Raw genomic sequence first — 27,723 nt, forward strand, 5'->3', positions numbered from 1 at the left:
TATGAAATTAAAGTCACATTTTTAAAGAAAGTAATCTTGAGAAAAAAAATCTTAAATTGTATTTACTTGTAAATTACAAATGTATTTTTGATTGAAATAATACATTTGAAAGGATAACATTCTAGTGTTGTTCTGAGTAGAAAAAAAATCGAACATTTTAGATTTAAAATATATTTTTGGGATGGGGAGGGGGTGATTAGAAGGGCGAAAGAGTTAATTTATTTTCAATGCTGTTCTATGAAATCACCCTGGAACTACCCTGGGAATGCCCCATCTCGGACGGCCAGGAGGGTCGGTCAGGCAGGCAGAGGAGCAATTAGAAAGATGGAGGCACGCACTGGAAAGGAGAGGAATGAAGTTTAGTCGAAGTAAAACAGTATATGTGCATGAACGAGAGGGGCGGTGGGGGAAGAGTGAAGCTCCAGGGAGAAGTGATAGCGAGGGTGGACGACTTCAAATACATGGGGTCCATAATCCAGAGCAATGGTGAGTGTGGTAAGTGGAGAAGCGGGGTGGAACAGTTGGCAGAAGGTGTCTGATGTTCAATGTAACACAATAGTCTCTGTTAAGATGAATGGCAAAGTTTATAAATCAGTGATGAGGCCGGCCATGATGTACGGATTAGAGACGGTGGCACTGAAGAAACAGGAAGCAGAACCTGAGGTAGCAGAAATGAAGATGTTGAGTTTCTCGCTTGGAGTGAGCAAGTTGGATAGGATTAGAAATTAGCTCTTTAAAGCGACAGCCAAAGTTGGATGTTTTGGAGACAAGGTTAGAGAGAAAAGACTTCGATGGTTTGGACATGTCCAGTGGCGAGAGAGTGAGTATATTGGTAGAAGCATGCTGAGGATGGAGCTGCCAGGCAAAAGAGTGAGAGGAAGACCAAATAAAAGGTTGATGGATGTTGGGAGGAAGGAAATGAGTACAGTGCATGTTAGAGAGGAAGATGCACAAGATAGGCTTAGATGGAAAAAGATGATCGGGACAATCCGAACAGATAAGAAGAAGAAGAATTGTTGACACATCTGCCCCATGACGCAGAAAGTTCTGAGAAAAAAAAATGCAAATTAAAATTCCGGGTCATTTTAGGAGAAACAAGTCTTGAAAAGATGAAGATCAAACCCATTTTTGAACAATTAAAGCAAATTTTTTGGGGGTGAAACAAGTTGTCATTTTTCAATTATAAACGAGCGTTTTTAAAGTAAAAATCAATATGTAATTTGAGATTGAAGATCAAATTTTGGGGGGGAAAAAGTTGCTGTATGACAAAAGCTTACTGTGTAATATTTTGTCATGAACTTTTTTGTGATTTAGTTTTGGGGGGGGGAATTTTTCAGCCACTAAATTAAACCAATCTGTGACCTTTAATCACCGAGTTGATTTAAACTGACCAACCAATTGGTTTATCCTACTTCTCTCACTGAAATTCAGCAGGGAAAGACTCCAGCTCACCCTTGACCGTCATGAGCATGGGCACCAGGGGAATGCGCCGGGGGGTGGGGGTGGGGGGTCGCACATTCCGATTTTACGGACACGGACTGACATCCAGATGGCCGTCATCTTCCGGGAGCATTTTTTCTTTTACTTCCAGTCCAGCAATTGCTCAGCCACCCGAGTCCACCTGGACCCGAGTCAACCGCGCCCCATCATGTGCCGCTGTCATCTTCCACTGCCACAGAAAATCACACTACCCCTTGCCCCCTCAGTCACCAGTGAAGCCCCCTACCCACGCCAGGTCATCCGTCTCATTTTGTTGCCGTTATTACACAGTCTGAATGAGAAGGCTCATCGCGAGTCATCCGGCCAGACGGCTGATGGATGTCACGTCGCTTTCCCAGTGGAACCCGCGCTCACTGAGGTTCCCAAGTGAATAACCCCTCCCCAATATATAAGTAATCTGTTTTCTCCTGGCAGGTAAGTTTACTCCCCTTTCAACGACTAATTGATTCATTTTCAGTTCTGCCTTTCAGGCCCAAGATACATAAGGGAAATATTGGCAGGGGGAATCAACCTTCAGTTATTTTTTTATGCAGATCTTTTTCCATAAAAAAGTTGAAGTTTACTGGATTTTAGTAATTTCTTAAAACAAACAAACCCAAAAAAAAAAGTACCACGGCGGTGAAACAACCACACATTTAAACAAAATTTTGTAACTGTAAAAAAAAAAATGTTTTTCCAGGATGATGTCCTAAAATGAGTCCAATTGTAAATTGGCGGATTTTTTGTGATCAAAGTATTTTCCCCAAAATTAATGGGTTAAGCCTCCAAAGTGAATGAGAACCCCAACCCCACCCCACCTCCCACATCTGCCACCATTCTTCCTGATGTGACGTTTCTAATTGCACCCCCATGAATGTATACAAATGCCTACTCGGGATGTCTTTAGGGAACTTGTACAAACGACCCTCACCCTCACCTCCCGTCACCTTCACCTCTCTCGCACTCTGCCCCCCTCGCGCACCTAGTGTGGAATAACAACTATATTTATCTTACTTCTACTATCCAATTCCTGCTTCATTGGCATGCTAAGTGCTGGAATTAGCATTAAATGTGGGTGTGGGCGGTGGGAAAGAAGCCGCTGCTGAGCACCCAAGTGGGCAGCATGTCACCTCGGTGCCCATACCAGGCACACAAGGGTTACGGCAGTGGAAGCATGGCAACAGCAAACCAAGATCGCCCTTGATTGGAAGTACATTTACAGCTAAGTGTCATTTGAACCCACGGCAATTCTGCTTCTGTTGCTCCCTGGTGGCCATTTGATTTTTTTTCCCCAGAATGATCGAGGAGTATGTTTGACATAAAATATTATTTTCCCTGAGTTTAGTGAGAAGATTAAGTCGAACATCATAAAAATAAATCACATTTAAAATACATTAATATTGAAATGTTTAATCAATTATTTTCAGATTAACAAAACTTCTGATTGTGTCACAAAAGGTTTAAAGAAGTAAATCATAGAACATACATTAATTATTTCTAAGAAATTAATTGTTAAAAATAACCGAGAATAGTTAAATATAAATTGAAAAATGTAAAAGTATTGTTAATGTACCAGTCGTATGTAACTATGTAATTAATATATTACCCTTGTATTTTTAAGGCTTTAAATCAAGCATACAACCTACTACTCATAGGACATCAATCAAATGTCAACTCCCCCCCACCCACCCCCAGGACTGCATTGCAAACTTCATTGGGTGCACTGTATGCCTTTTGTTTTTACAAGGCTATGGTTTTCCTGAAAACATAAAAGCAGGCTTCTTGCGGTCAACAGGAGAAACATTTTGCTCGTAAAGTGTCCAACATGCTTCATCCCATTTTTTTCTTTTATGTTCCAGAAAATACGGAAAAACAACAAAGTGGAAGAAGAATGGTGATTCCAGTAGAGGCTCTGGGAAGGAAGAAAACACTCCGATGGGAAAACAGAGAAGCTCTGCTGCAGTGGATTATATTGAACAAGAGTAAGAGCAATAGTAATAATTAAAGCTTGGACTTTTGTGTCAACACCTCCGTGCTTCCAACTTCCTCAAAACCTGCAGTCCTCCGTTAAGTAAACTAATTGTAAGAATAATAGTTGTTCAATAATAAGTAAAGCTGGTGTTTCATTATCGTTATCAGAGCGGTGTAGCAAACGTCCAATGTGTACAAAACTTCCTTATAATGCTGCTGAAATACACTAGTTATGATAATAATTTTAATGCTGTATTATAATACAGATTAAAGATGATGTTTGAGTTATAAGCAAGCGATCAAAGAACCCACGTGCACAAAACTTTCATTTAAATCATTTTGACTTCTGCTCCCAATAACAATCCATCAATCCATTTTCTTAGCCGCTTATCCTCTCGCGGGTTGCGGGAGTGCTGGAGCCTATCCCAACTGTCAACGGGCAGGAGGCAGGGTACAGCCTGAACTGGTTGGTAGACAATCGCAGGGCACATCGAGAAACAGCCGCACTCACAATCACACCTAGCGGCAATTTAGAGTGTTCAATTAAAGTTGTATGTTTTTGGTATTTGGGAGGAAACCGGAGTGTTCAGAGAAAACCCACGCAGGCACGGGGAGAACATGCAAACTCCACTCAGGCGGGTCTGGAATTGAACCCAGGACCTCAGAACTGTGAAGCCACCGCTTTCCAGCTGATCCACCGTGCCGCCTCCAATAACAATAATAATACCAATAATGAAATCCACTGGAACATTTGTTGTCCGAGATAACAGGTCAAAAACATGTACACAAATTTATTGTAAATAATAATTTACTGCAGTGCTTTTTGTACAATAATAATAAACATGACATTGATTACAAAATAGGAACTTGTACGCTTAAAAACAACACTGGTGAGGATTAGCGGAACGGAACATGAATTACCCATTCTTGAGCCATCATGGTGGGGGGGGGGGTGTCCCAATGATCTTCGGAGCCAAATTGTCGAGGGCCTCACACCCCTGGCAGGGCCACCGATGGTAAACAGGTCCTCGGTGAGAGACCAGACAAGGCATGGCTCCATAAACCCTTATGGTGATTAAGAACAGCAGATTTAGGTTTCCCTGCATCACTGGTAAAGTCTTTTCAGGGAGTGCTTTAGAGGAAGGTCCGTCAGGAAGTCGAATCTCAGATTCAGGAGGAGCAATATGGTTTTTGTCCTGGCCGTGGAACAGTGAAGCAGCTCCACACCCTTGCCAGGGTCCTCGAGGGTGCATGGGAGTTCATTGAACCAGTGTACATGTTTTTCGTAGACATGGAGAAGGTGTTCAACCGTATCCATCAAGGAGTCCTGAGGGGGGTCCTTCGGGAGTAGAGGGTACCGAATCCCATATACGAGCTGTTCGGCTCCTGTAAAACTGGTGTCAGTTTGGTCCAAAAAGTCGGACTCGTTTCTAGTGAGAGTTGGATTCTACTAAGGCTGGCCTTTGTCACTGATTATGTTCAAAATTTTTACGGACAGAATTTCTAGGCACAGCTGAATTGAAGAGGAGGTCGGTTTGGTAGCCACAGCATTGTATTGCTTTTTGCAATTGATGTGGTTCTGTTGGCTTCATCAAGACCTCCAGCACTTACTGGAGCAGTTCGCAGGCGAGTGTGAACCAGTCGGGATGACAATCAGCACCTCCAAATCTCGGAAAAGGGTGTTGTCCCCTCTCCAGGTCAGGGATGAGATCCTGCCCCAAGTGGAGGAGGTCAAATATTTTGGGGTGTTGCTCACGAGTGAGGGAAGGATGGAGCAGGAGATCAACAGGTAGATTGGTGCAGCATTTGCTGTATTTTGGACTCTGTATCGATTGATGATGGTAAAGAGGGAGCTAAGCCAAAAGGCGAAGCTTTCAATTTACCCGTCGATCTCCATTCCCACCCTCACCTATGGTTACGAGCTGTGGGTCGTGAATGAAAGAACAAGATCAAGGATACAAACGACCACAATGAGATCACTCCGCAGGTTGTCTGGGCTCTCCCTTAGAGACTGAGTGAGAAGCTTGGTCAGACCCAGATGAGGTAGCTGGGCATTTGATTCGTGACACCTGGTGAGGTGTTCCAGGCATTTTCTACCGAAAAGAAACCCTGGGGCGACCCAGGAAATGCTGGAGAGACTGAATTTCTTGGCTGGCCTGGGAATGCCTCAGGATCCCTCTGAAAGAGCTGGATGAAGTGGCTGGGAAACGGAATTCTGGTATCCCTGCTAAAGCTACTGCCCCCTGCTACCCAACCTAGAAAAGTGGTAGAAGATGGATGGATGGATGGATGGATGATGGAAGATGAATTACAAAAATAATAATCAAAGCTTGGTATTTGTCTTATCAGGTGTTAGAGAGCAAAACACCGATGTGCATGTAACTTCATTATGAATAAGATCTTGACTGATTGCGTTATATATGAAAAACAAGCAACAAAAGCAATAATAATAGTAATAATAATAATAAAAGTCCTGCAATTGGCTGGCAAACAATTCAGGGTGTACCCCGCCTCCTTCCTGTTGACAACTGAGATAGGCTCCAGCGCTCCTGAGACCTTTGTGAGGATAAGCAGCTAAGAAAATGGATGGATAATAAAAGTCAGTGTGACGTTTCTGGAATTGCCAACAGAGTGAAGCATATTTCTTGTAAATAATTTGATGCAGTGCATTATGTATAACAATAACTAACATTAAAACAATTACAGTAAACATTGTCATGATAACAAAAATAATGATTAAAGTATTTGTGTGTGTTGTCAGGTGAACAGAATCAAGCACCTGACTGACAAACACAAACATATTAATCCATTTGTTTGTGTATGACGATGAGAGGAGTGTTTGTGTGTGTGTTTATTAATTAGCATGCATTAATTGGTGTGTCTTAAAGAGAGTTAATTAATGAACAACATGACAGTGTGTGTTCATTAAAGAGTGTGTACTAAATGTGATTGTGTGTGTTAATTAATGAACAATGTGTGACATTGTGCAAGTGTCATGTCGTTCATGTTGAAATGTTTTAAAAGGGTTAGTGTATGGATAAATCAAAATTCTCAGTTTCTCATTTTTTTCTACATTGCAAGCTTGTACGTTAACACTTCTTTCCTCATTGAAAAGAAAGGAAATTTAATTCTTTTCCAGCCTCCCCCCAAAAATACAAAAAACTTTTTAAAAATTACATTCTATCATCTTAAATATATGAAATGCAAGAATTTTTCCTCACACCTTTTTCATTCAGATTCTGCTGTCTCCAGCCAGATCGGCATTGCAAATGAGAATATTTTCTCAATTGCCTAACCTGGATAAAGAAAGGCCCAATAAGCCAAATAAATACAATTTCAGGAGCATTTTTGTTCCAGGGTGTCGATCAGATAAATTTCAAGGTTGAAAATCTCACCCTTGAAAGTTTCAGGACATCTAAAAGTGCTCCCTGCTACTGGCAGGATTTTCTTTTGGCCTCCTGGAAATTCCACCTGAACTAAATTTGCATTTTAAATGTTTTTTTTTGGGGTTGTCAAAGAAAACCCATATGCTGTCTTCTGGGTAAGTGGTTAAACGCACTAATAACAGTCATTAAAAAAAAAGTGAGTCATTGGTGTGGTGTAAAGACACCCCCCCACCCAAATCCATTCCCCCCGTCGAGTGGCGAGCTCTTGAAGGACGGTGACGCCACATTCCAAACATAATCTTCACAGCTGTGCTGCCCAAGCAATAATTGGTCTCACGCTGTTCACGCCGCGCATTACCAATAGTAGCCTGCCGTTCCGCGAAATAGAAAACCTCAGGACGTGTCGTACTAAAAAGCGAGGGATGGACAAAAAAAACGTGTGAGGTTTCACTGTAAGTGTGTTTGTGAGCGTGTTGTCGTCGCGGTGTTGCCAATCCCGTCCCTCGCTACCTCGCCCGCGGCCCGCGAGGTACATTCAACCGCGACAAGGAAGAGGAGGATGAGGAAGAGGTGGACGTCCCCTGAGTTGCGTGAAATGAGCCGTAGGGGGGAAACAAATAAAACCAAAGCTGCGAGTGTTGATCGACGGGCCCTCGCGCCACATTTTTTCACAGCCAACAACAAACTTTGACGCTATGGTCCACCCACATGAGATAAAGCAGTCAAGAAAATTGGGGCTCATTTGGGTGAATGTTATAATCTGAAGGTACAAGATCTGGAATTTACCGCTTTTTACAAAAATATCTGACTTTCTGTTCAATTCCAGGCATGTAATTCTTTAGGCTTTTTTGTGCATGATAAATGTGTTCACCCAATTACATGTTAATTGGTTAAACTGGTGTCGAGGCAAAATGTATTTTTTGCAACTCTTCTAGGGAAGCCACCAAGTTCAGTTGAAATGGATGCTACAAACCAAAATGGCTGACTTCATACTTGTTCATGTCCATTAGTGAAATTGGTGTGTAGTGCAATTTATTTAAACACTGTATCTGGTGCGAATGACTGAATTTGCACTAACTGGACTACTTTCAACCAAAATGGCTGACTTCCTGTTCAATGGATATGTTTTCCAATGACGTCGTTACCACCCTTAGACCATTTGGATAAATTAACGCTTCACCTATCACCTCTGTTCTCTGACCTCTATGACACTCAAGATGGCATAATTGGAAACCTATCCATATCAGATAAATGTCCTTCAGACCTTTCCTGCATCCTGTTCAGATTGACTTTAGAATTGCAAGATATTGGAAAAAAAATGACATTGCTATTTTCTTGAACCTTGCGATATGTGTTGCACTATTAAAAAAGGATAACGTACACAGAACCTGAAAACCAGCACACATTAGTAAAACGATGCTGAGAAGAGCTCAAATTATATTATGTAGATCAAATAGATATGATCACCAAATTTTACTTTGGTAAAACTGGTGTTGGAATTTTTTTCAACTTTCCACGGACATTACATAATGAATTCACCCAAAATAAATTATTTAAACCAAAATAACCTACTTATTGTTCAATTCATAACTTTTAAGTTATGGGGCATAATATCGTAGATGCCTAAAATGAATAAATTCACATATATAAACTCACAGCAAGATACATACACTTGCAACAAGTCTTATATACAGTGTATTGATTGGGGCCTAAATAGAAATAAAACACAAGAGAACTGTAACTAGTTATCGATGATCCCATGCTGACAAGCCTTTTGTTGTTCACAAAGCCGGTTAAAGATGCGGCGCCGTCGCTGAATAAACAGTGAGGCATTTGCCGCTAATTGCCGCCTGGCGTGCACCAGTTTAGCAGGCATGCTAATTAAAACCTGGGCCAAGTGGAGGAAAAAGTCATTAAAGACGGAGGTGAGGACATTTGCACGAGTGGAAGTGTATTAGCGCGTCGCATGCTAATTGAGGCGATACCAGGCAGTTGGTGCAGCGCTCCAGGGGCTAGCGCACTATGGAGATGTTTAGCATTATCGGGTAAATGGAGATATACATGCATCGATGCGCCGAGTTGAGTCGCAACGTGGACGGATTGTAAAGTGAGCAGCCTTACGTTTACATCAGTTGTATCCCAAATGTGGCCCAGCGCAAATTTTTCCGCTGCTTATTATAATAAGAAAATGAAACAAGGCCCTTATCTGTAGGTTACAAGCACACTCTTTTTTGTGTACTAAAAATATAAAATAAAATAAAAAAATTATCATACTTTTTAGTGTAAATGTTTTAATATAAATATTTCCATGTTTTTATTTACATTGTAGACAAAGCTGAATGTCACACGATATTTTTCTACTACTTACAAGATAAAGCTTTATTAAAAATATTTTTTTAATGTGAAAAACATTATCCACGGTTAGCCAATTTTTTTTTCAAGTTGTGAATGTTCCAAGATACATCACCTATTTTAGTTGAATGTTGCAGCTATTTTCGATATGAAATTTCTTTCAATTAAAATTGTCAATGTATTTCATTGTGAAAAATATGTTCTTATTTCAGGAGATCACACTTTGGTTTTAATGTTAAAACAGGTTTAATGAAGATTTGTCACTCCTTTTTTAAAATTAAAATCCTAAATAAATTGTATTGTTACAAGCTATGATGTTTCATCTGTTGAACTTTACAAAATGGTTGAATGAAGAATTATTATAATTTTTCTTAATAAAAACTGTCATCAAATGTGAATGTTACATTATCACAATTATTTAAATTAAAAGTTTGAGGCCCCATAGCTCAGTGGTTAGAGCACTGGTTTGATAAACCAGGGGTTGTGGGTTCGTATCCCACTGGGGCCTCCACTCCCTGAGAAGGGTTGCGTCAGGAAGGGCATCCGGCGTAAAAATTGTGCCAAACATATGTGCGTTCATCTGAGATGACACGCTGTGGCGACCCCGAAAGGGACAAGCCGAAAGAAAGAATGAATGATTTAAATTAAAAGTTTCAGGGTTATTATCCCGGCTGTCAACGGGCAGGAGGCAGGGTACACTCTGAAATGGTGGCCAGTCAATCACAGGGCACATAGAGACAAACAGCCGCACTCACAAACACACCTAGAGGCAATTTAGAGTGTCCAACTAATGTCGCATGTTTTTGGGACGTGGGAGGAAACCAGAGTGCCCGGAGAGAACCCACGAAGTCACTGGGAGAACATGCACTCCACACAGGCAGGGCCGAGATTAAACCCGGGACCTCAGAACTGTAAGGCCAACGCTTTCTCGTTGATCCACCGTGCCGCCATACTGGCAAATACATTAGAAATTTATAAAAGACTAACACTTAATAACACTTTTTAGTATTTAAAGTAACACTTTTTATTCACAATGTTTTGTGAAGTTTAACAAATATGTATCATGATTTTTTTGAAAATTTGAATGTTGTAAAAAAAAGTAAAAAAAATAGTTTGGCATTATGCCAATTATTATTATTTTAATATAAATCATTAAATGAGAATCAGATTTTACTTTTTTTTATCTACATATTATGAACCGCTTGGTAATTTGCCCTTTATTAAATTACTTGTAGCACATTTCCGAAACTGAAGGTGAAGTGAGTGTCTTTTGCTTTTGTAATTTTAACATCCACCACCTACACACACAAATACAAATGTGTTTGTGGCATGGTCGTGCACAGGCAACTAATGTAATTCTGTTCAATTTGTAAAGATCTAGTGGGGTAAGACGGTGGTGGCGGCTGCAGAGGTGGCGGGTAGCCTTCGGGAACAAAAATAGAAAAAAAGGAACTCCGCTCACTCGCTTGCTCGCCCGCTCGCTCACATACCAAATGAAATTTCAAAATCCAAACGACTGAGCTGTGATTTACAATTCTCCCTCCGGGACGGCGACAAGCGAGAAAACATTTCAATCAGGCACACCGTTGCCTTTGTTGCACCGCTGCCGTGAATCAGCTGTTTAAGAGCACAAACTTAGTCAACCTGGTCTAAATACTTGATACAAGGTTTTCAAGGGGGATAAAATGTGTGAAAAAAATGTTCGAAAAGCTTATCCATGTTTTCAGACATTTAGGCTCAAGTAAAGCATCCTTCCATCCATCCATCCCTCCATCCATCCATCCATCCATTATCTGAGTCACTTATTCTCACAAGGATCACGGGAGTGCTGGAGCCAATCCCAACTGACAGCGGCCAGGAGTTGGGGTACACCCTGAACTGATTGCCAACCAATTGCAAGGCACATCAAGACAAACAACAGTCACTCTCACAATCGCACTTTAAAGCATTTTAGAGTTTCCAACGAATGCATGTTTTTGGGATGTGGGAGTTAACCGGAGAGCCCAGAGAAAACCCACGCAGGCACGTGGGGAACATACAAACTACACACAGGCAGGGCCAGGATTTGAACTATAGTCCTAAGAATTGCGAGGCCAACAGTCCAATCAGTTGCGCCACTGTGATGCTTCAAGTAAGGAAGATTCTTTTAAAGCTCTACTAAAAATGGCCTTTTGTTTGCTTTGGTCAAACAGGATGAAATCATTTTTCGGTGGTAGTAACAGTTAAGTGTTGCCCGTTTTGTATCTTTTTGGACAACAATATCTTTTAAAATTGAATTCATCGTGCTCGTTCAACAGCTATGCTCAGAATTTACTTTTTAATTTGGATTTATTTGCTTTTGTCAAATGACGGACAATAGAAGGGGAGCAGATTCACTTCTAAAAACAGTTATCAGGTTAGTTTTAAATGTTTGTTTTTATTTTAAAATTGTGTCTCACTCAAAGATACTCTTGGGTATAAGAATAATTGGTAAATCTCTTATTTAAAGCTCTTTCGAGAGGAATGCAATCAATCTTAATGCAGAAGTGTGTACTAGCTGGTATCTTAGCTTTAAAGTTGATCTATATTTTGGTAATTGGCTTCATAATGTGTTGTACTTTTACTCGTGTTTTACTGCTTTTTTTTAAATGATGCTGAAAACAAGGGATTTTTTTTTTTTTACTGTCAGCAACTGTTACCATGTTAGCTAGCGAAACAACAGTTAAAAAAGTACAAATGTTATTTTATGTGCACAAAACATTCCTACAGTTTTGCTAGAGGATGCTAAACTGAAGAAAACTATTTTCACTGCTAACACTTGTTAGCATGTCAGCTAGTGCAACAGAGCAGGTCATGTTTTCAAAGATTAGTTGTACAATTCTGAGCAGTGTGTCAAACTTCTCTAAAGGGATATTATTTCTCTACAATAGTTGGATGTAGAAATTTGACACATGGTTACGATAAAGGTTTTTTAGGTAATCTTAGTGTACATTTAGGAATTCACCTCATTCCAACAGTTAGTTTTTGTTGGCTGCTTTCTAAGCTTCTAAGGCTTAAAATTTGAACCAATTCTTACAGCTTGAATGTTATAAATGGTTTTTCATTCGCGCTAAACACTGCTCCATCATTGTTGGCGAGAAGGTAACGATTTTAAACAGCATCTCAGCTGGAGCAATGGAGCTTTTCAAAGATAATTGCTGGAATTATGAGAAGTGTGTCGAAAGCATCGAATGTATAGTCTGTCTCTATCTCCTGTGAGAATTTGACCGATGGTCATGGTTGAAGCTAATGCTATTAACCACCTTAGCATGCTTGTATAGAGAGATTCTAAAAGGCTCTATTAAGAATACACCTAATTGGAATGCAGAATGTTTGTTGCTTGCTTAAGTGACGTCTCTGCGCTGCTTTATCGGTATTTTCAGAAGTGAGAGTAGTGAGCGGGGACTTGCGCAGGGAGCAGGGGGTGGGTTGTGTATAGTGGTTAGGGTGGCGGCGGTGCGGTGCGCCTTTATTTGACACGTGGGCCTTTTGTTCAATAAGTAAAGTGTGCCACGTCTCGGCCGAGAATTGGACTCTCTGGCGGTAGATTGAAACAGAATCAACTGCAATGCGTTAACCCTTTTCCCAGGGGTCTGGTGAGAGGGTGGGGATGGGGGGCAGCCAGTCCCATTTGAGGGGCCAGCAAGGCTCGGGCTCATTCCTCAAACTCATCTCCAGCTCGGCCGGGCGACACTAACGAGAGCCTGCGTAACGACAAAAACCCATTAGGCCTCCCCCCGGATGCCGTGGCCATTTACTGCTGTCAGTAACCTAGCTTGGGCTGCTGTAATTACCCCCCAGGAAAGAAAGGATGCTGTGATTAGCGTTACCACGCCCTCACAAGACCGGCAACCCTTCCTCCTTTGGTATCTGAAGTCACCCTCTTCTCCTGGGGAAAGTGTGATCGTGGTCAGAACTCAATCAATAGATGCAGCGATGCAAATTCTGAATAGATAGATAAATAGAAAGAAGGCAAACCGACGATATGGATGTTTGGCAGGTTGTGTTACTGGTGACGGACATTTTTGATTTTGGATGTTACAAATTTAGGCTACAGAAAGAACAATTTCATGTTCTTGTTCATGTGCGCATTTGGGCAGGATAATGTATTTCCATGTCATGGTTTGTTAACGGATGTTGCAGATTACAGACGTTACGGTTAGAGACTACAAGCACAACGGTTTCACATCCTCAGCGTGTGCAGGATGACAACATATTTCTGCATCATGATTTGTAACACCAATGGATGTTTAGCAGGGTGCATAGGGGATCATACAACTTAAAGACGTAACACATGTTACACATCAAACATCCATCCGTCCATTTTCTTCGCCGCTTATCATCACGAGGGTCGTAGGGAGTGCTGGAGCCTATCCCAGCTGTCAACGGAAATGAGGCGGGGTACACCCTAAACTGGTTGCCAGCCAATTGCAGGGCACATAGACACAGACAACAGCCACACTCACAATCACACCTAGGGGCAATTTAGAGTGTCCAATTAATGTTGCATCTTTTTTGGATGTGGGAAGAAGTCGGAGTGCCCGGAAGAAACCCACGCAGGCACTGGGAGAGCATGCAAACTCCACATAGGCGGGTCCGGGATTGAACCCGGGACCTCAGAACTGTGAGGCTAACTCTTTACCAGCTGATGCACCGTGCCACACATCAAACAGTTTTATATTATGGATTTCCACTGTATGGCATCACATTTCCATGTCATGATTTGTTCAGGCACTAAATATTTGGTGGGAGTGTTCTAGATTACGTCTTTTACGGTTTGGAAACTCTGGATGCACGATGCAGATGGAAGTCTTCAACTTGTGCAGGACGACATCACCAGATCTTTGGCAGAGCCAATTACGATCTGTGAGGGCAAAAGATGCCTGTTGGGGCATGTGTTGTGGTTTATGAGAAAATACACATTACAGGTAATACGAACAACAAACTATGGATAAAGCCGAGATGTAACAGTTTGTGTTTTTCACCAGATGTTTGGTAGGTCACGTTAGATATTTACAGATGCATACTGTTAGTATAGGATACAGATTGAACATTTCCATGCCCTCGACTTGCATAGAATGACATCAAATTTGTGTGTCGTGGAGTGTTCATTACGGTTTATGATTGTTATGGATTATAAACACTTTAGGCTGTAGACTGAACAGTTTCACATCTTTGACATCCAATTGATAATGTCACATTTCCATATCATGGTTTGTCACGGCACTTAATGTTTAGCAAGGAATGTTTTGCATCATCTACTCTTGATGTTTGGTGGGCCATGTTTAGATTGGAGGTGTTCCACATTCTGGATGTTACCGTCATTAAATAATGGAGATAATGGTTTTAGGTAAGATTGTGGTTTTTTTTATGGCGGCATATTTTTTTGCTAGGGTGAGCACTTTACGGATTCCTCTAGTTACCAATTCTAGACAGTAATGATTCTGGATGTTATGGATTACAATTGAGATAAACATTAACAATAGTTCCTTCAAGGTAGAAGTAAACCCTCAATTTCCCACCAACATTTTCGTGAGTTATATGAGTGTCACCATATGTCAGCCCCACGCCTGCCAAACAGAAAATGCTACACGACTCACAGACAGCATCGAACTCCCAGCTGCAAAATTCCCATGCTGTCCTTTTTGTTACCGGTCAGCTCACAAAAAACATACCCAACGTGCAGAATTCCGGAAGAAGCTTACCACTCCAGAATCCGTAACATCTGTAACTTCTGTAATCTGTTATACTCCACAGCAAACTGGTAACAAACCATGACGTGGGAAAGCTGCACATGTCAAAAACATGTCTGGAGCCTCTTTCACCCAGTGTGTGCGAAATTGCCTTTCACAGTGAACCCACTGAGGTGGAATATTACAATATAGTTTCACACATCAACGAGATCACAGGTCAACAGATCAGTGACTGGTATGATGAATAAAATGATGACTGTGTGAAAGGTACAGGCAGGCAGTACACTTACAAACATTCTGACTCACCATTTTTACAAAATCTCTCTCTCTCTCTTCCTCTTTCTCTCTCTCTTGCTCTTTCACATAGTGTCCTGAAAAATGGTAACTTGAGAGGGGTAGACCAATATGTGTTTACTTGTGCCTTTCATATAGAAACCAACCAAGGCAGAAAAGTTTACACACCACAAACAACTTCAACCTTCCATAACGTTGGTACCGTTCAGACAGAAAATCAATCTCGCAAACGCCGGGAATAAGGTGCCTTAGAGTGACAGTGTGAACATACCAAGCAGTGTTAGCCAGAAAATTGTGCCCGCCCCCCAACACAGAAGGGTTGGTCCCTTTCACACAGAACACTGCAAGGTGTAATGTTACTGTACCCTTTCACGCACAAAGGACGACTTCAGCATTCCTTTGGTTTGGTAGCTTTCACACAGAAAAGTGACTCCCAATTGGTAATGCAAACTACTAGGCAGTGTTAGTAATTGTCCCTCCATTCTCTGTGAATACCTTTTACACAGAACCTAGCGACACTGCTTTTTCAGAGGGGGACAATTAGGCAGAGATTTGTGTTTTGGGTGTTAAACTTCATACCCCTACCAACGCATTCCTTTATTACTGTGTTTCTGATACTACCTCCAAAGCCAAAAAAATACCATCCCAAAATTCAGGGTTGGAGCCTTTCGTAAAAAACAGAATCACAGAGAGAAACCTAGGAAAATGCCACCTTGAGGAGTCGTCTGAAACATTTTATGGCCCTTAAACAAATAAAGCTGCATGAGCAGCATGAGCTGCCTTCGAAGACACAAAATTGTTGTCTTCTCCTTCTATGTTGGCATCTTGCACAAAGCCAGCTACAAAGAACATCAAAGATCATGCGATTAACCCAGTCCGGCCACCACATTTACACTAATAGAAACAGTAAGACATATACAGTAAATAGGCCTACTTCACACAAGGACGCATTTGGAATGAAAACAAACTGTGACGCAGCCAGGCTAGATAATGACAGAACCCCCCCCCCTTGTTACTGTACATTCTCCATGGATTCACGCCATTACATCGAGTGAGGGAGGGAGGGCAGTAGGGTGGGGGTTGGAGGGAGAGAGGAGGCGGTGGGGTTTGCACAGCAGACGGCATCCCAGGAATGAAAAGCGGTGAGGGTGGGGAGCGGTTGGGGAACGCCGAGTGTGACTCATAGGGTCGTTTCCCGTTTTGTGGTGCAGCAAGGATTCTCCGCTAGGAAAAAAAAAAAGAGAGGCGCCGCTAAAGAAGATGACGCATTGGAAGTTGGAGCTTTATTTCTTTTAAAAGGAAAAAGAAGGAAGGTGAACAGGGAATGATGATGTCAAAGAATTTTTTTGGTTTGCACATTTGATGCTGCTTTTAGAGTGCCATGAAAAAGTACATGCCCCCTCCTGATATAATTTTTTCTTTTGCATATCCATCCCACACAAAGGTTTCAAATCATCAAACCAATTTTAATATCACCCAGAGACAACACAAGTAAATACAAAATGTAGTTTTCAAATGACAATTCAATTAAGGCACAAAACAAATTATAAACATTTTCTGACCCTCTATGAAAAGGTAATTGCTCCCCCCCCTCCTCTTTGTCAAAGTCACTTGACTAACCACAAATTTGGGAAAGGTGAATGAATTTCATAACCCACACCCTAACCTGATTATCACCATACTTGTTGAATCAAGAAATCACTTAAATAGAATCTGTCAGAGAACATGAAGAAGGCTACAAGAGCTTAAGAACCAGCACATCATGCCACGATCCAAAGAAATTAAAGAGGAAATCAGAAAAAAAGTGATTGAAATCTATCAGTCTAAAAGAGGTTACAAAGCCTTTTACAAAGCTTTGGGTCTCCAGTGAACCACTGTAAGAATCATTATCCACAAATGGAGAAAACTGTAAACAGTGGTAAATCTTCCCAGGAGTTGACTGTCAATTGTGAAATGTGAAAGACTCATCACCTATTACCGCAAACACTTGATTTCAGTTATTGCTGCCCAGGACGGCACAACCCCTTATTAGGCAATTACATTTTCACAGAGGATCAGAAAGGTTTGGATTGTGTGCGTGCATTAATAAATTGTATTGTCATTTGAAAACTACATTTTGTATTTTCTTGGGTTATCTCTGAGTGATGTGAAAATTCGTTTGATGATTTGAAACGTTTGTGTGTGAGAGATATGCCAAAAATAAAAACAAAACAAAAAGCCTGAAAATAGGAATTGGCGAATACTTTTTCACAGCCCTGTAGCTAAATTTCATCAATGGAGAAAATGAAGATAGGGTGTGGTGGGCAGGGACAGCTCCCTGTTATGCCACTTTTGGGAACCTCCTGCAAAAAATAAATAAATAAAACATTGGATGGATATTGAGGAAGGTCGTGGGGTACACGGAGGAGGATAATCACAAATAACGAAGTAGCAACACAACCAGACAATAAGGCAACAATTCCAGGGCACCAAACTCCTTGATTGGTCAAACGAGGGGTTTAGTTTAGTCAAACACACAAAACACCCTGTGACAACACTTTTGGGAGTCTCCCAGTTCTATGAAACTAAAAGATTAGGTGAGAAATTAGGAACCAGAATGAACCAGAATCTCGAAATAGTGGAATAACAGTTGGAGAAATCAAAATTATGATTCAAACAAACTCCCCATTATATAATTTCTGGCAATTAACAAGTTAAGTAAAACTGAAAGTTTAGGTCCAAAATTAAGAATGAAAGCTGCTGCAGAATTACACACTGATCAAAAGCACGAAACTCCATGCTCGTTATGCTACTTTTGGGACTCTCCAGATTACACAAAACAAAAAGATTAGGCAGGGAAATTGAGAAATGAAGTGAGAGGGAAAACACTTTCATCTCTATAAGGCAATGACTCAAACAAATCAAACTTCCCGTTATCCATCGATGGAAATCTCATGGTTATAAAAAACTAAAAGATTAGGTGGGAAATTAAGAAAGTAGATGGGGCCAGAACAGAGGGAGAGAAGGAGACTTTCAAAATGAGGAAGTAGCAATGCACACTATCCACAGGGCTCCAATCAAAAGCGGCAAACTCTTCATCATATCAATTTTGGTATCTTCAAGTCACTCAAAGCCAAGAGATTAATTAGAGAATTGACAAAGTGGAAGGTTTGGAATGAGGAGATTGAGAGGACAAATTGCAAATGTTGAAACAGAAATGCATAATGTCAACAATCCAATAAATCAACCAAACTCCTAATCTGCCACCTTTGGGAATCGCAGTGTTATGGAAAACCAGAAAATACGATGGGAAACTATGAACCAAAGCAGGAGGAAAAATGTTTACAAGACAACAAATCAAAGACAGCAAATTCCCCATTATACTACCGTTGGGAAGGAGGAGGAGAATTCCAAATGAAGAAGAAGTAACAACACTCCGAGCCAATGAATCAAATGCAACAAACTTCCCATTATGTTATGTTACCTTTGAGAATCACCATGTTATGCAATACTCAAAAATTAAGTACGGAATCGAGAAAAACGGCCAGGAATTCCAACTGAGAAATCAACAACACGTCTTTATGGCAGAAAATCAAATCCCCTAAACTCCCTGTGATGCCAGCTTCAGTAATCCCGCCGACGCACAACTAAATGTTTTGGTGGGAAACCTGGAGGAGGAGGAGTTGGAGGTTGACTATTACAAATGATGACGCAGGAACGCACATGTCAACATACCAGCAAATGAAATGCATCAGACTCCCTTATATGGCACCTTTCCGAGTCTCCAGGTTGCATAAAATACTAATAATTACTACGAAATTCCGAAGCCCGAACCAGTGGAAGAAGGAGGAGAACTCCAAAATTAGGAAACAATGACGCATACAGACCTGCCAACAAACAGAACTCCTCATTATACCATCTTTGGGAATCTCCTGGTCACACAAAACTAAAAGATTAGGCAGGTAACTAAAAAAGGGGTTAAAGTGGAGAATTCCAAACGATGTACCAGCAACACATACTGTACATCGCCACCTTCACAGCTACCAACAATGTAACCAATGGAACACACCAAACTTCTCTTCTCATTGCACAACCCTAAAAGAATAAGCGGAACAAATGTGGACGACAAGGAGAAGGAGGAGCAAAACGATTATGAATGATGAATCCGCAATGCACAAGGACTACAAGGCAACCAATCAAAGCAAACTCCTCGTTGTGCCACCTTTTTGAATCTCCTGGTAACACAAAACTGAAAGATTGGGTAGGAAATTAAGGAGGGCGAAAGGTATATAACTGCATGGTTGAGGAGGAGGAGGAGGAGTCGCAGGAGCACAATGAAAAATGACAACGCCGGAGCATACACACAAAACCCAGAAATTAAACGCCGCAAACATCTCTTTATGACACTTTGAGGAACATCTCAGTTGCACAAAACGAAAAAATAATGTGGGAAATTCAAAACTAAAGCTGAAAACCCAAAACACACCCTCTCCTCAAGCCAATGAATCAAAGCATACAAAACTCCCTGCTATGCCGCCTTTGGGAATATAGTTGTCACACAAAACAAAAAAGATTAGGCAGGACATTCAGAAAGGTGAAAGTATGGAAAGATGACAAGAATCCCAAATGACAAAGGAGCAACGCATGTTATCTTTGTAATGCACCAAAACTCCACATTACGCCACCTTTGGGAATCGCCTTCTTACAAAATTAAAAAAAAAGACTGGAAATTTAGACCCAAAGCAGGGGGATGAAGTCAAATGTCTATATTTGTCAGTTTGTGAAGTCCTAACATGAGATATAAAGAATTTCGCCTTGCGGCGCCGACGGTATCAAAGCGAGAGCCTAAAGAGTTTTATCACTGGTGGGGTGTCCACTTGTAATTTAGCACAGGTGACGGGATCCCCGCTTGTAAATCCCTTGGAGGAGGTGTGTCATGTGAGGTAATGCAAAAACATCTCAACCTCACTCCGGGCAAGTTGGGGAAAAGTCTCCTGTCAGGATGACTTATGTGATAGATCTGATGTAATGATTCTTGCTGTCCCGCTACGCAGTTAAAGATTGGACGGGACAAAACCAGAGACTGGCTCCAAAAGGAAGGGTAAGGGAATCCTAGAGGGAATAGGAGGAAGAATTCTTACCTCTGGCAGGTAGAGGAAGGCGGGGGGACACTGAAGTGAGTGTGGTAGCATCCCGGAGCCGGAGAGCAGCAGACAGCCGGAGTTGGCCATGGAGCTCAGCGTGGGGTAACGGGATGCTTTGCGCATTTACACAGGAGATCCTTTGGCTCTCGTTCTCGCTCTGTGTCCTCAGATCACTTGCTTCTCGCCTTTTTCAATTTCCCTAGCCTGGCTTTTGTGCGTCTAGCGGAGCAGGACGACAATGTGCACTTACGTTCCGCCTTTATCGCCCGATCTCTCGCTTGCTCTCTTACTCACTGTGTCTTCTCTAGCTGGCTCGCTCGCTCTATTCCGTGCCGCGACTCTGTTTACTTTGAGTGCGATAAAAGGCAACAAAAGCATCGAGACACAGAAGGGGAGGCTCTGGCCGAGGAGGAGGGGTTGCCGTGCCGACAGGGGGTTGGCTCATTTGTGGGGAGGGGGTTGTAAGGGGTGGGGGGTGGTCTTACTGATGAAGTCCCTGGTGGATTCCAACATCAAACGGTCGGGGAATGGGAATGACATTAGAACAGCTGATCCAAGGCATGAGCTGCTCGCGAGACGCCACACGCTGCTTTTTAATTGCAGCCCTTCCCCCCACCCCCGATAACCCCAACACCGACAGCACCCCCAAAATACACACCTCTCATTGGATGCTATCAGCAGTTATTCCGCTGCTGCTCATAACATATGCGTGAAAATGTAAGCATAATGCCACAGCTGCCCTCTATGGACGGCATTCAAATGCTACTGAGAGCTGTACAGTATGGAAACGTGCTTGACAATTTGTGATACTTTGAAAATGCACAAGGGACATTATTACTGCTAGTAGTGCATTTTTAAATGAAGTGTTGAGAAAAAAAATGTTAATAGTAAAGAACGCTGTTTTTCAATGAATTTGTCAAGTGATAGTTATGCATCCATCCATCCATTATCTACCTCTCTTCCAGGTAGGGTCGCGGGGGAAGTAGCTTCAGCAGAGATACCCAGACTTTCCTTTCCCCAGCCACTTCTTTCAGCTCTTCCAGAGGGATCCCGAGGCGTTCCCAAGCCAGCCGAGAGACGTAGTCTCTCGAGCGTGTCCTGGGTCGTCCTCGGGCTTTCTTTCCGGTTGGACATGCCCGGAATACCTCACCAGGGAAGCGACCATGAGGCATCTGAATAAGATGCCTCAGCCACCTCATCTGGCTCCTCTCAATGCGGAGGAGTAGCGGCTCGACACTGAGTCCCTCCCGGATGACCGAGCTTCTCACCCTGTCTCTAAGGGAGAGCCCGGACACCCTGTGGAGGAAACTCATTTCGGATAGTGATACTGATAGTTATTAAGTTTACATTTATCTGTACATTTATTGTATTTTTTTTTTTTTTTTTTGGGGGGGAGTACAATTTTTAAGAGGAGGGCTTTCTTTGTAACACCAATACAAGCTTTTGTCTCATTGATTCTTTGGATCACTTTTTTTTCCCCTCGACAAATGTAGATTGTTTTTGTGTTGCAAAATTAATTTAACATCTTCCTTTTTGTGGGAATCCTACAATGACGATCAAAAATTATGACAAGTAATACATTTAAAATTCTGTTTTTCTTATAAAAATGTGTTCTTTTAACTTTTTGTTACATCCATCCCTTAATGTACAATTAAAATTCTTTCCCCTGGAATGTGTGACTGCAGATTAGATTAGATGCTCTCAGAAAGTTGCGAGGTTTTCTTATTTTGACTACATTTTCCTCACAAAAGTACAACTTTGTTCCTGTAAAATGAATTATTATTTGACTTTTTAGTAAACTTTGAAATTCCTGTTTTTGTCTGTCCTTTTTCATATAAAATGTTGGTATTTATTTCGTAAAACTCTGACTCCTATGAAATTTTGGTTTTTAAGGCTTGCTAAATTTAGACTTTTTTTCTTTTCATTTCTTGTCCTTCAGTAAAATTTCCTGTAAATTGGGATTTTTTTTTTCGAAATTGTGTTCTCTTACAATATGTTAATATTAGGTAATTATGACTTTCTGGATATCAATATTTTCCTGAAATAATTTTAAATTACAACAAATTGTCATATTTTCTCTGGTCAAATGCTGCCTTCATTCTAGTAAAATTTCACTTTTATTTTGCAAAATTCAGACTTTTGGGGAATTTATTTCCAATGACTTTTTTGTGGTTAATTAGTTTACAAGTTTTCAGACGAGCCCACTTATCAGCCTTGAACTGGATTATAAAAAAGGCAAATTCTGTTTAAAATTCCCCATTTTAAAACAGCAAAAGATGGAGAGCTCAGTGAAATTAGAAGCGTCTGTATCAAAGCACTTCACAACAATGGATAATCTATTTAATGGCAGTTAGTTTAATGAACGTGCTAATCAGTGGCCAATAGGCCACACATATACCACCAGCGAGTCATTGCAAAAACATAAAAAATTCCACCTGCATTTCTGTTGAGCAGCGCGCGCGCCATCGCCAAAACCCACCGGCAGTTTCCTTTGAGTGTGTCTCTTTCCTCATTCATTCCGTTTGATAGCGCTTTAAAGGCGGCACGCTGACAAAGAGAATGCACAAAGACATGCGCTTCCATCACACTTTTATGACCTCCAACATTGCAATCGGGTGACAACTTGGACTTGATTACGACCACGGCTCGCTTTAACTGGACCGTGCGTTCTCCGCCGACAGGAAGTGCTGGGAGATGGAAGCAAGGATCAGGATGGAGTCAAATAAAATATGATGCCCGCACAAATGTATAAGTGCAGTCATTGTGATCCAAGGCAGACAATAATTGTGTTAAACATGCCAAAGAATAACTAAAAAAAATAATAATAAAAAACATTGTCCGGCCATGTCTTTTGGGTTCACAAGTAATTCTTACTGGTGTTATTGAAGAACATTGAACGTTTCCATCTACGCCAAACAAGAATTGTTAAAAAATTATGCCCCCAGAGTCAACTTTACTTGGCAACATGGAATCCGATCGACATCAGTCATGAGTAGACACCAAAATGATGACTCAAAGGAGCCATGCCTGAGAACTGCCTGCCATTTTGGTTTGAAGTGGCCATTTTATGGCCATTTTGAGCATTTCTTTAATGTTTATTTGAATGCTTTGAAAATTCAGGCCCCAAATCCATTTCCCCTTGTCAAAATGAAATTTGGGCGGCATACCTCTTTTGAGTTGTCAGACAAAAAATCTTAGCAGAAAATCAAAGAAGAAGTTAGAATTTTGGTTTGGGGCAGCCATTTTATTCATTTAGAGGGCTTCTTTGAACGTTTTGAAAGTACAGTGTTATGAAATTTGGTATGGCTATCATGAGCAGACACAAAAAAAGTCTCAAAAAGACATAACTGACGAGACAGGAAGTCTTCCATTTTGCTTCGGATCAAATATTTTATAATCATTTTGACAATTTCAAGGGTTTCTTTGAAAGTTTTGAAAACTCAGCACTCAAAGCTAGTTCAATTTAGTAACATGAAATTTGTTGTACCTGTCATGAGCAAAGTCTCAAGAGATCATAACCCAAAAGTCTCAGGAAAATGTGCCATTTCCTTTGAAACAAGCATTTTAGGCTCATTGTTGTGACTTCCAGGAGTCCTTCAAGGATCAAACTCCTGCAGTTTGATTTAGTTGTTATTTCATTCACCCCCCCAAACAAAAATAATAAAACAAGTACAAAACATTACAATATATAAAAATAATCTGAAAGGGTGTTGGGGTGGTGGAGTATCGAAGCTGGATGTGCATTTTAATGTCGGACCATTTGGACTTTGGGGGTCTACATGTTTATATTTGTGGCTTGACATTGGATGAAACAAAGATCTGACGCGACTGCTGAAGATGACCCCTCCCGCGGCAAGCACGTGGCTGCCAAGCGTAACCAAGGCAACGCTTTTTGTGTGTCATAAACATGAGATCAATAAGTCGTAAAAATGTTGTTGCCAGTAAAACGTGGCATGGGAGTGCGCACTCAGTGGGGCCGCTCGGCCTTCAAGGACCCCCCCCCCCAAAAGAGGAGGTCAACGAAGAAGATAATAGCAATGAAAATGACTCGGTGAAGCAGCACGTGCTTCATTAAACTAGGATATTCTTGTCCGCTCGGTTACAAGTGCGGCAGTGCAACCTTCAAGTGAAAAAAATTAATTGAGCAAATTAAGGAATTACGATGGTGTCGCATTGGAAGCGGTTCTCGGAGCACTTTCGCCCATGAACTCAACAGTACTGTACACAAACACACAAGTACAAAATGAAAACATAAGGAGCGACTCCGACTCTGGATGTCACTCACTCGGCCACGACGTCCAACATGTAAATGCCGCAGTACATATAGCAGTTACACTTCATAAAACCAGATTTTGTAATATAGAATTGAATTCCTTGAAAATAAAAGAAAAAATAGAAATCCTGGAAATTCTGTTGTCTCTCAGACACATATGCTGTAGCCTTTTTGTCATATTAATGGATCTTTTGCTTATATAATTTCGCCTTTTTGTGAAAATGTGGAACTTTTGGTGGTAAAAATTCACATTTTACCTACTAAAATTGATTCTTTTTGTAAAATGAAAGTTTTTTCCTCAGTAATTTTTCACTGTTGATCAGATTTTTTTTAATTCTCCATTTTTTTCTTTAAAAATGTCTTTAAAACACACATACAAACAAAATACACATTTTGGTGAGTAAATCAGAGGCGTGTTTGCCATCAGAAGATTCACCACATTGCATTCTCTCTCCTCTGGCAGCCATGTTCTCCCCAATCCCATCGCTACCGTCTCGCCACCTCGCCGCCTTTTTCCCGCTCTTTTGCGTCTTGTCGGTGCAGTTAATAATTCAAATGAGCACAGCGAGATCGCCCGCTTCAAAGAGGGCTGCCGGCATGTTCTCCAAGCTGGCTTTTTTTTCTCCGCTCTCTTTTTGTCATGTGAAATCAAAGCCATCACACACACACACGCACACACACACACTGAAGCATCGCCAATTTAAAAATACGATCAACGACTGCTGGGCTTATCAGCACAACAAGTCCTCCGGTGAGCGCCACGGTAATATACCGATGATCCGCATCATCGTTATTGGCGTATGACTTACACGTCGCTGAATCCGTGGTAACAACACACGCACAAAACGTTGTCAATTAAAGAACAATTAACGACCGCTAGGTTCATCAGCACAGCAAGTCCTCATATTTAATACAGCACTTGTGATTGGCATGATAACCCTGTAATAAGGGGCATCGCTGCTTTTTGGGTCCGATTTAAACATCCCCAAATGTGTTACAATGACACACACACATGACTTTCACACATGCACATGTATTGGTAGTTAAACAACAAAAATTCAAATTCTTCATGTTTGTCATTCCTGGTGATTGCCATGGTGATCTGGCAATAATTGTCATCGCTGTTATTGGCACATGACTTCAACTTTGCTGATTGCATTTCCTGAATACACACGCACACATGCAAACGCAGTTTCGTGACCATTTCAAAAATGTTCAATAACCACTTGTGTTTATCGGGACAACAAGTCCTTCGCGATATTATGGTCCGAGATTGCCAACCATGGGATGATCGGCATTGCTGTTTTTGGCCTCCGACTCAAACGTGACAGATTGCGTTACAACAACACATACACACCGGTGTCTCAGCAATTAAAAAAATCAAATAATAACCACTGGTTTTAGCTTCATCTCTAATGTTGCTGGTGATCATCATGACAATTTTTCGAGATACAACTTGAACATTACTGATGATGTTGTGATGACCCACACAAACTGGTGCAAACCAAACGATTGTTTGGTTTATTGGCACAAGACCTTATCTCCATTAATTCAGTTCTTCGCCATGGAAAGGATCAGCCTTGCTGTAATTGGGGTTCGACTTTGTTGTTTGCGTTACGATGAATGCTTTTTCACTCCGCGTGATAGCGAATGTTTAGACTTTGTCAGCGATAACCCAAGCGACCCCGACTACTGTCAGCGTTTTACTGGTCAACGATGACTGGCATCGCTTCATTGGGGTGCTACAGTTTTGCTGATTGTGTCGCGATGACAGTTTTTGCAATTCCTGTGCCAGGAAGTGTTAAAATATTGTCAGCAATAATCCAAGTGACCTTAACATTGGCGGAACAATCCCAGTCAACGATCGATATGGTCCTTATCACCGTAAGTGACAACACTTCATCGACTCCTTTTGGGTTCTGAAACCACGCTGGAAAGATCACAGATAAAACATGCACCATGCCTTTGTATCCTAATTGGTATGGCAGCTTTTGTCTTCAATGTCTAAACTCACGCATTGCGTTACATAGATGTGAAATCCATACCAAGCAATTTATTTTTAATAAAGACGCGCCTCTATGAAAGAGCCTAAAGAGACTACTCTTAAATTCGACTGCCATAAATAATAATCACTAAGAATGGCTGAGCACAATAACACAAAAACAACAAAGTTCAGCAGTTTAAATGCATTTATTTATTTGTTTTCACCCTCTAAAGTATTGAAGTCAGTAGTTAATGTTGTTTAATTTTCTTGTTTCTTATTGACTTGTTCGTTTATGGTGCAAAGATGCGATAAGATACATTTACGAACCACTTAGTTAGGTACTAGGTACACAACATAATGAGATCCAATACACGATGCAATCAAACCTTATGCCTTTCCAAAACAATACAACTGCTATCTTTCTATTCCTAACTCAATGTTTATCATTGCAGTTGTAGTTTGTGGTGTACAACTTCACTGTCATACTGACAACTGCAAACATTTTGAACCACAAAACAAAGAAAATGGTTTTGAAATTGTGGTATTATTGTTAACTCATGCTAATTTGATCGATTACATTTTTTATCATACTATTACAAGATTTTTCTCTTATGGCTTGATATTCTTTTTCCATAACAAAACAACACAAATGTGTCTTACTGTCTTCAGAGTTTCTTCTTGCAGATGTTCCTTCTTTGTCCCTCAAGCTGTCTTCACCATTAATGCTAATAGAGTGCCTTATTATGTTGTTGCAATACATCAAAGGGATCTGAAATTCCAGGATGAGGCAGCCATTTTGCTTTCATAAAAATAAATGTATAATAAACAAAAATACAAAAATGTAGAAAACAAAAAATAAGTTATTTCTGAGATATCAATATTAATGAGTTTGTGAAAGTGTCAGAAGTAACGCGCGTTTTTCCCGTAATAATGGTATAAATAGAGGCGTGTCATGGGTTTAATAAGTAGTTAGTATCATTTTTGCCCATGTATCCAAAGACTTCGAAGGGCAACACGTGTAAATTGTGTAACTGAAATTATTTTATCGGTTGTCTATACATTATGCACTTTTGTCTTGACTATGATAAAATGCTTAAAACAATGTTACTTCTACAGGCCATCAATATTGCTTGTTTTTCTTTCCTATGAA

The 27,723-nt window shown here is 40.9% G+C and overlaps 1 protein-coding gene and 1 non-coding gene across 7 annotated transcripts in view; one reads left to right on the forward strand and one right to left on the reverse strand.

The window, feature by feature from the left end:
• LOC133514209 (RNA binding protein fox-1 homolog 3-like) overlaps positions 1-27,723 on the reverse strand; it is a 485,672-nt gene that overhangs the window by 112,223 nt on the left and 345,726 nt on the right. The window contains exon 1 of one of the 6 annotated variants that reach the window (XM_061845707.1): positions 20,314-20,643. The exons of the other annotated variants lie outside the window; for them this stretch is intronic. Coding sequence (XP_061701691.1) covers positions 20,314-20,439 — 126 coding nt within the window. The 5' untranslated portion in view covers positions 20,440-20,643. Of the gene's footprint in view, positions 1-20,313; positions 20,644-27,723 lie in introns of those variants that run through there. 6 annotated transcript variants of the gene reach the window in all.
• On the forward strand, positions 9,624-9,696 carry trnai-gau (transfer RNA isoleucine (anticodon GAU)). The gene has a single exon. It is a non-coding gene; the product is annotated as a tRNA-Ile (tRNA).

The sequence above is a fragment of the Syngnathoides biaculeatus genome, chromosome 16 (genome assembly GCF_019802595.1).
Source record: "Syngnathoides biaculeatus isolate LvHL_M chromosome 16, ASM1980259v1, whole genome shotgun sequence".
Lineage (NCBI taxonomy): Eukaryota > Metazoa > Chordata > Actinopteri > Syngnathiformes > Syngnathidae > Syngnathoides > Syngnathoides biaculeatus.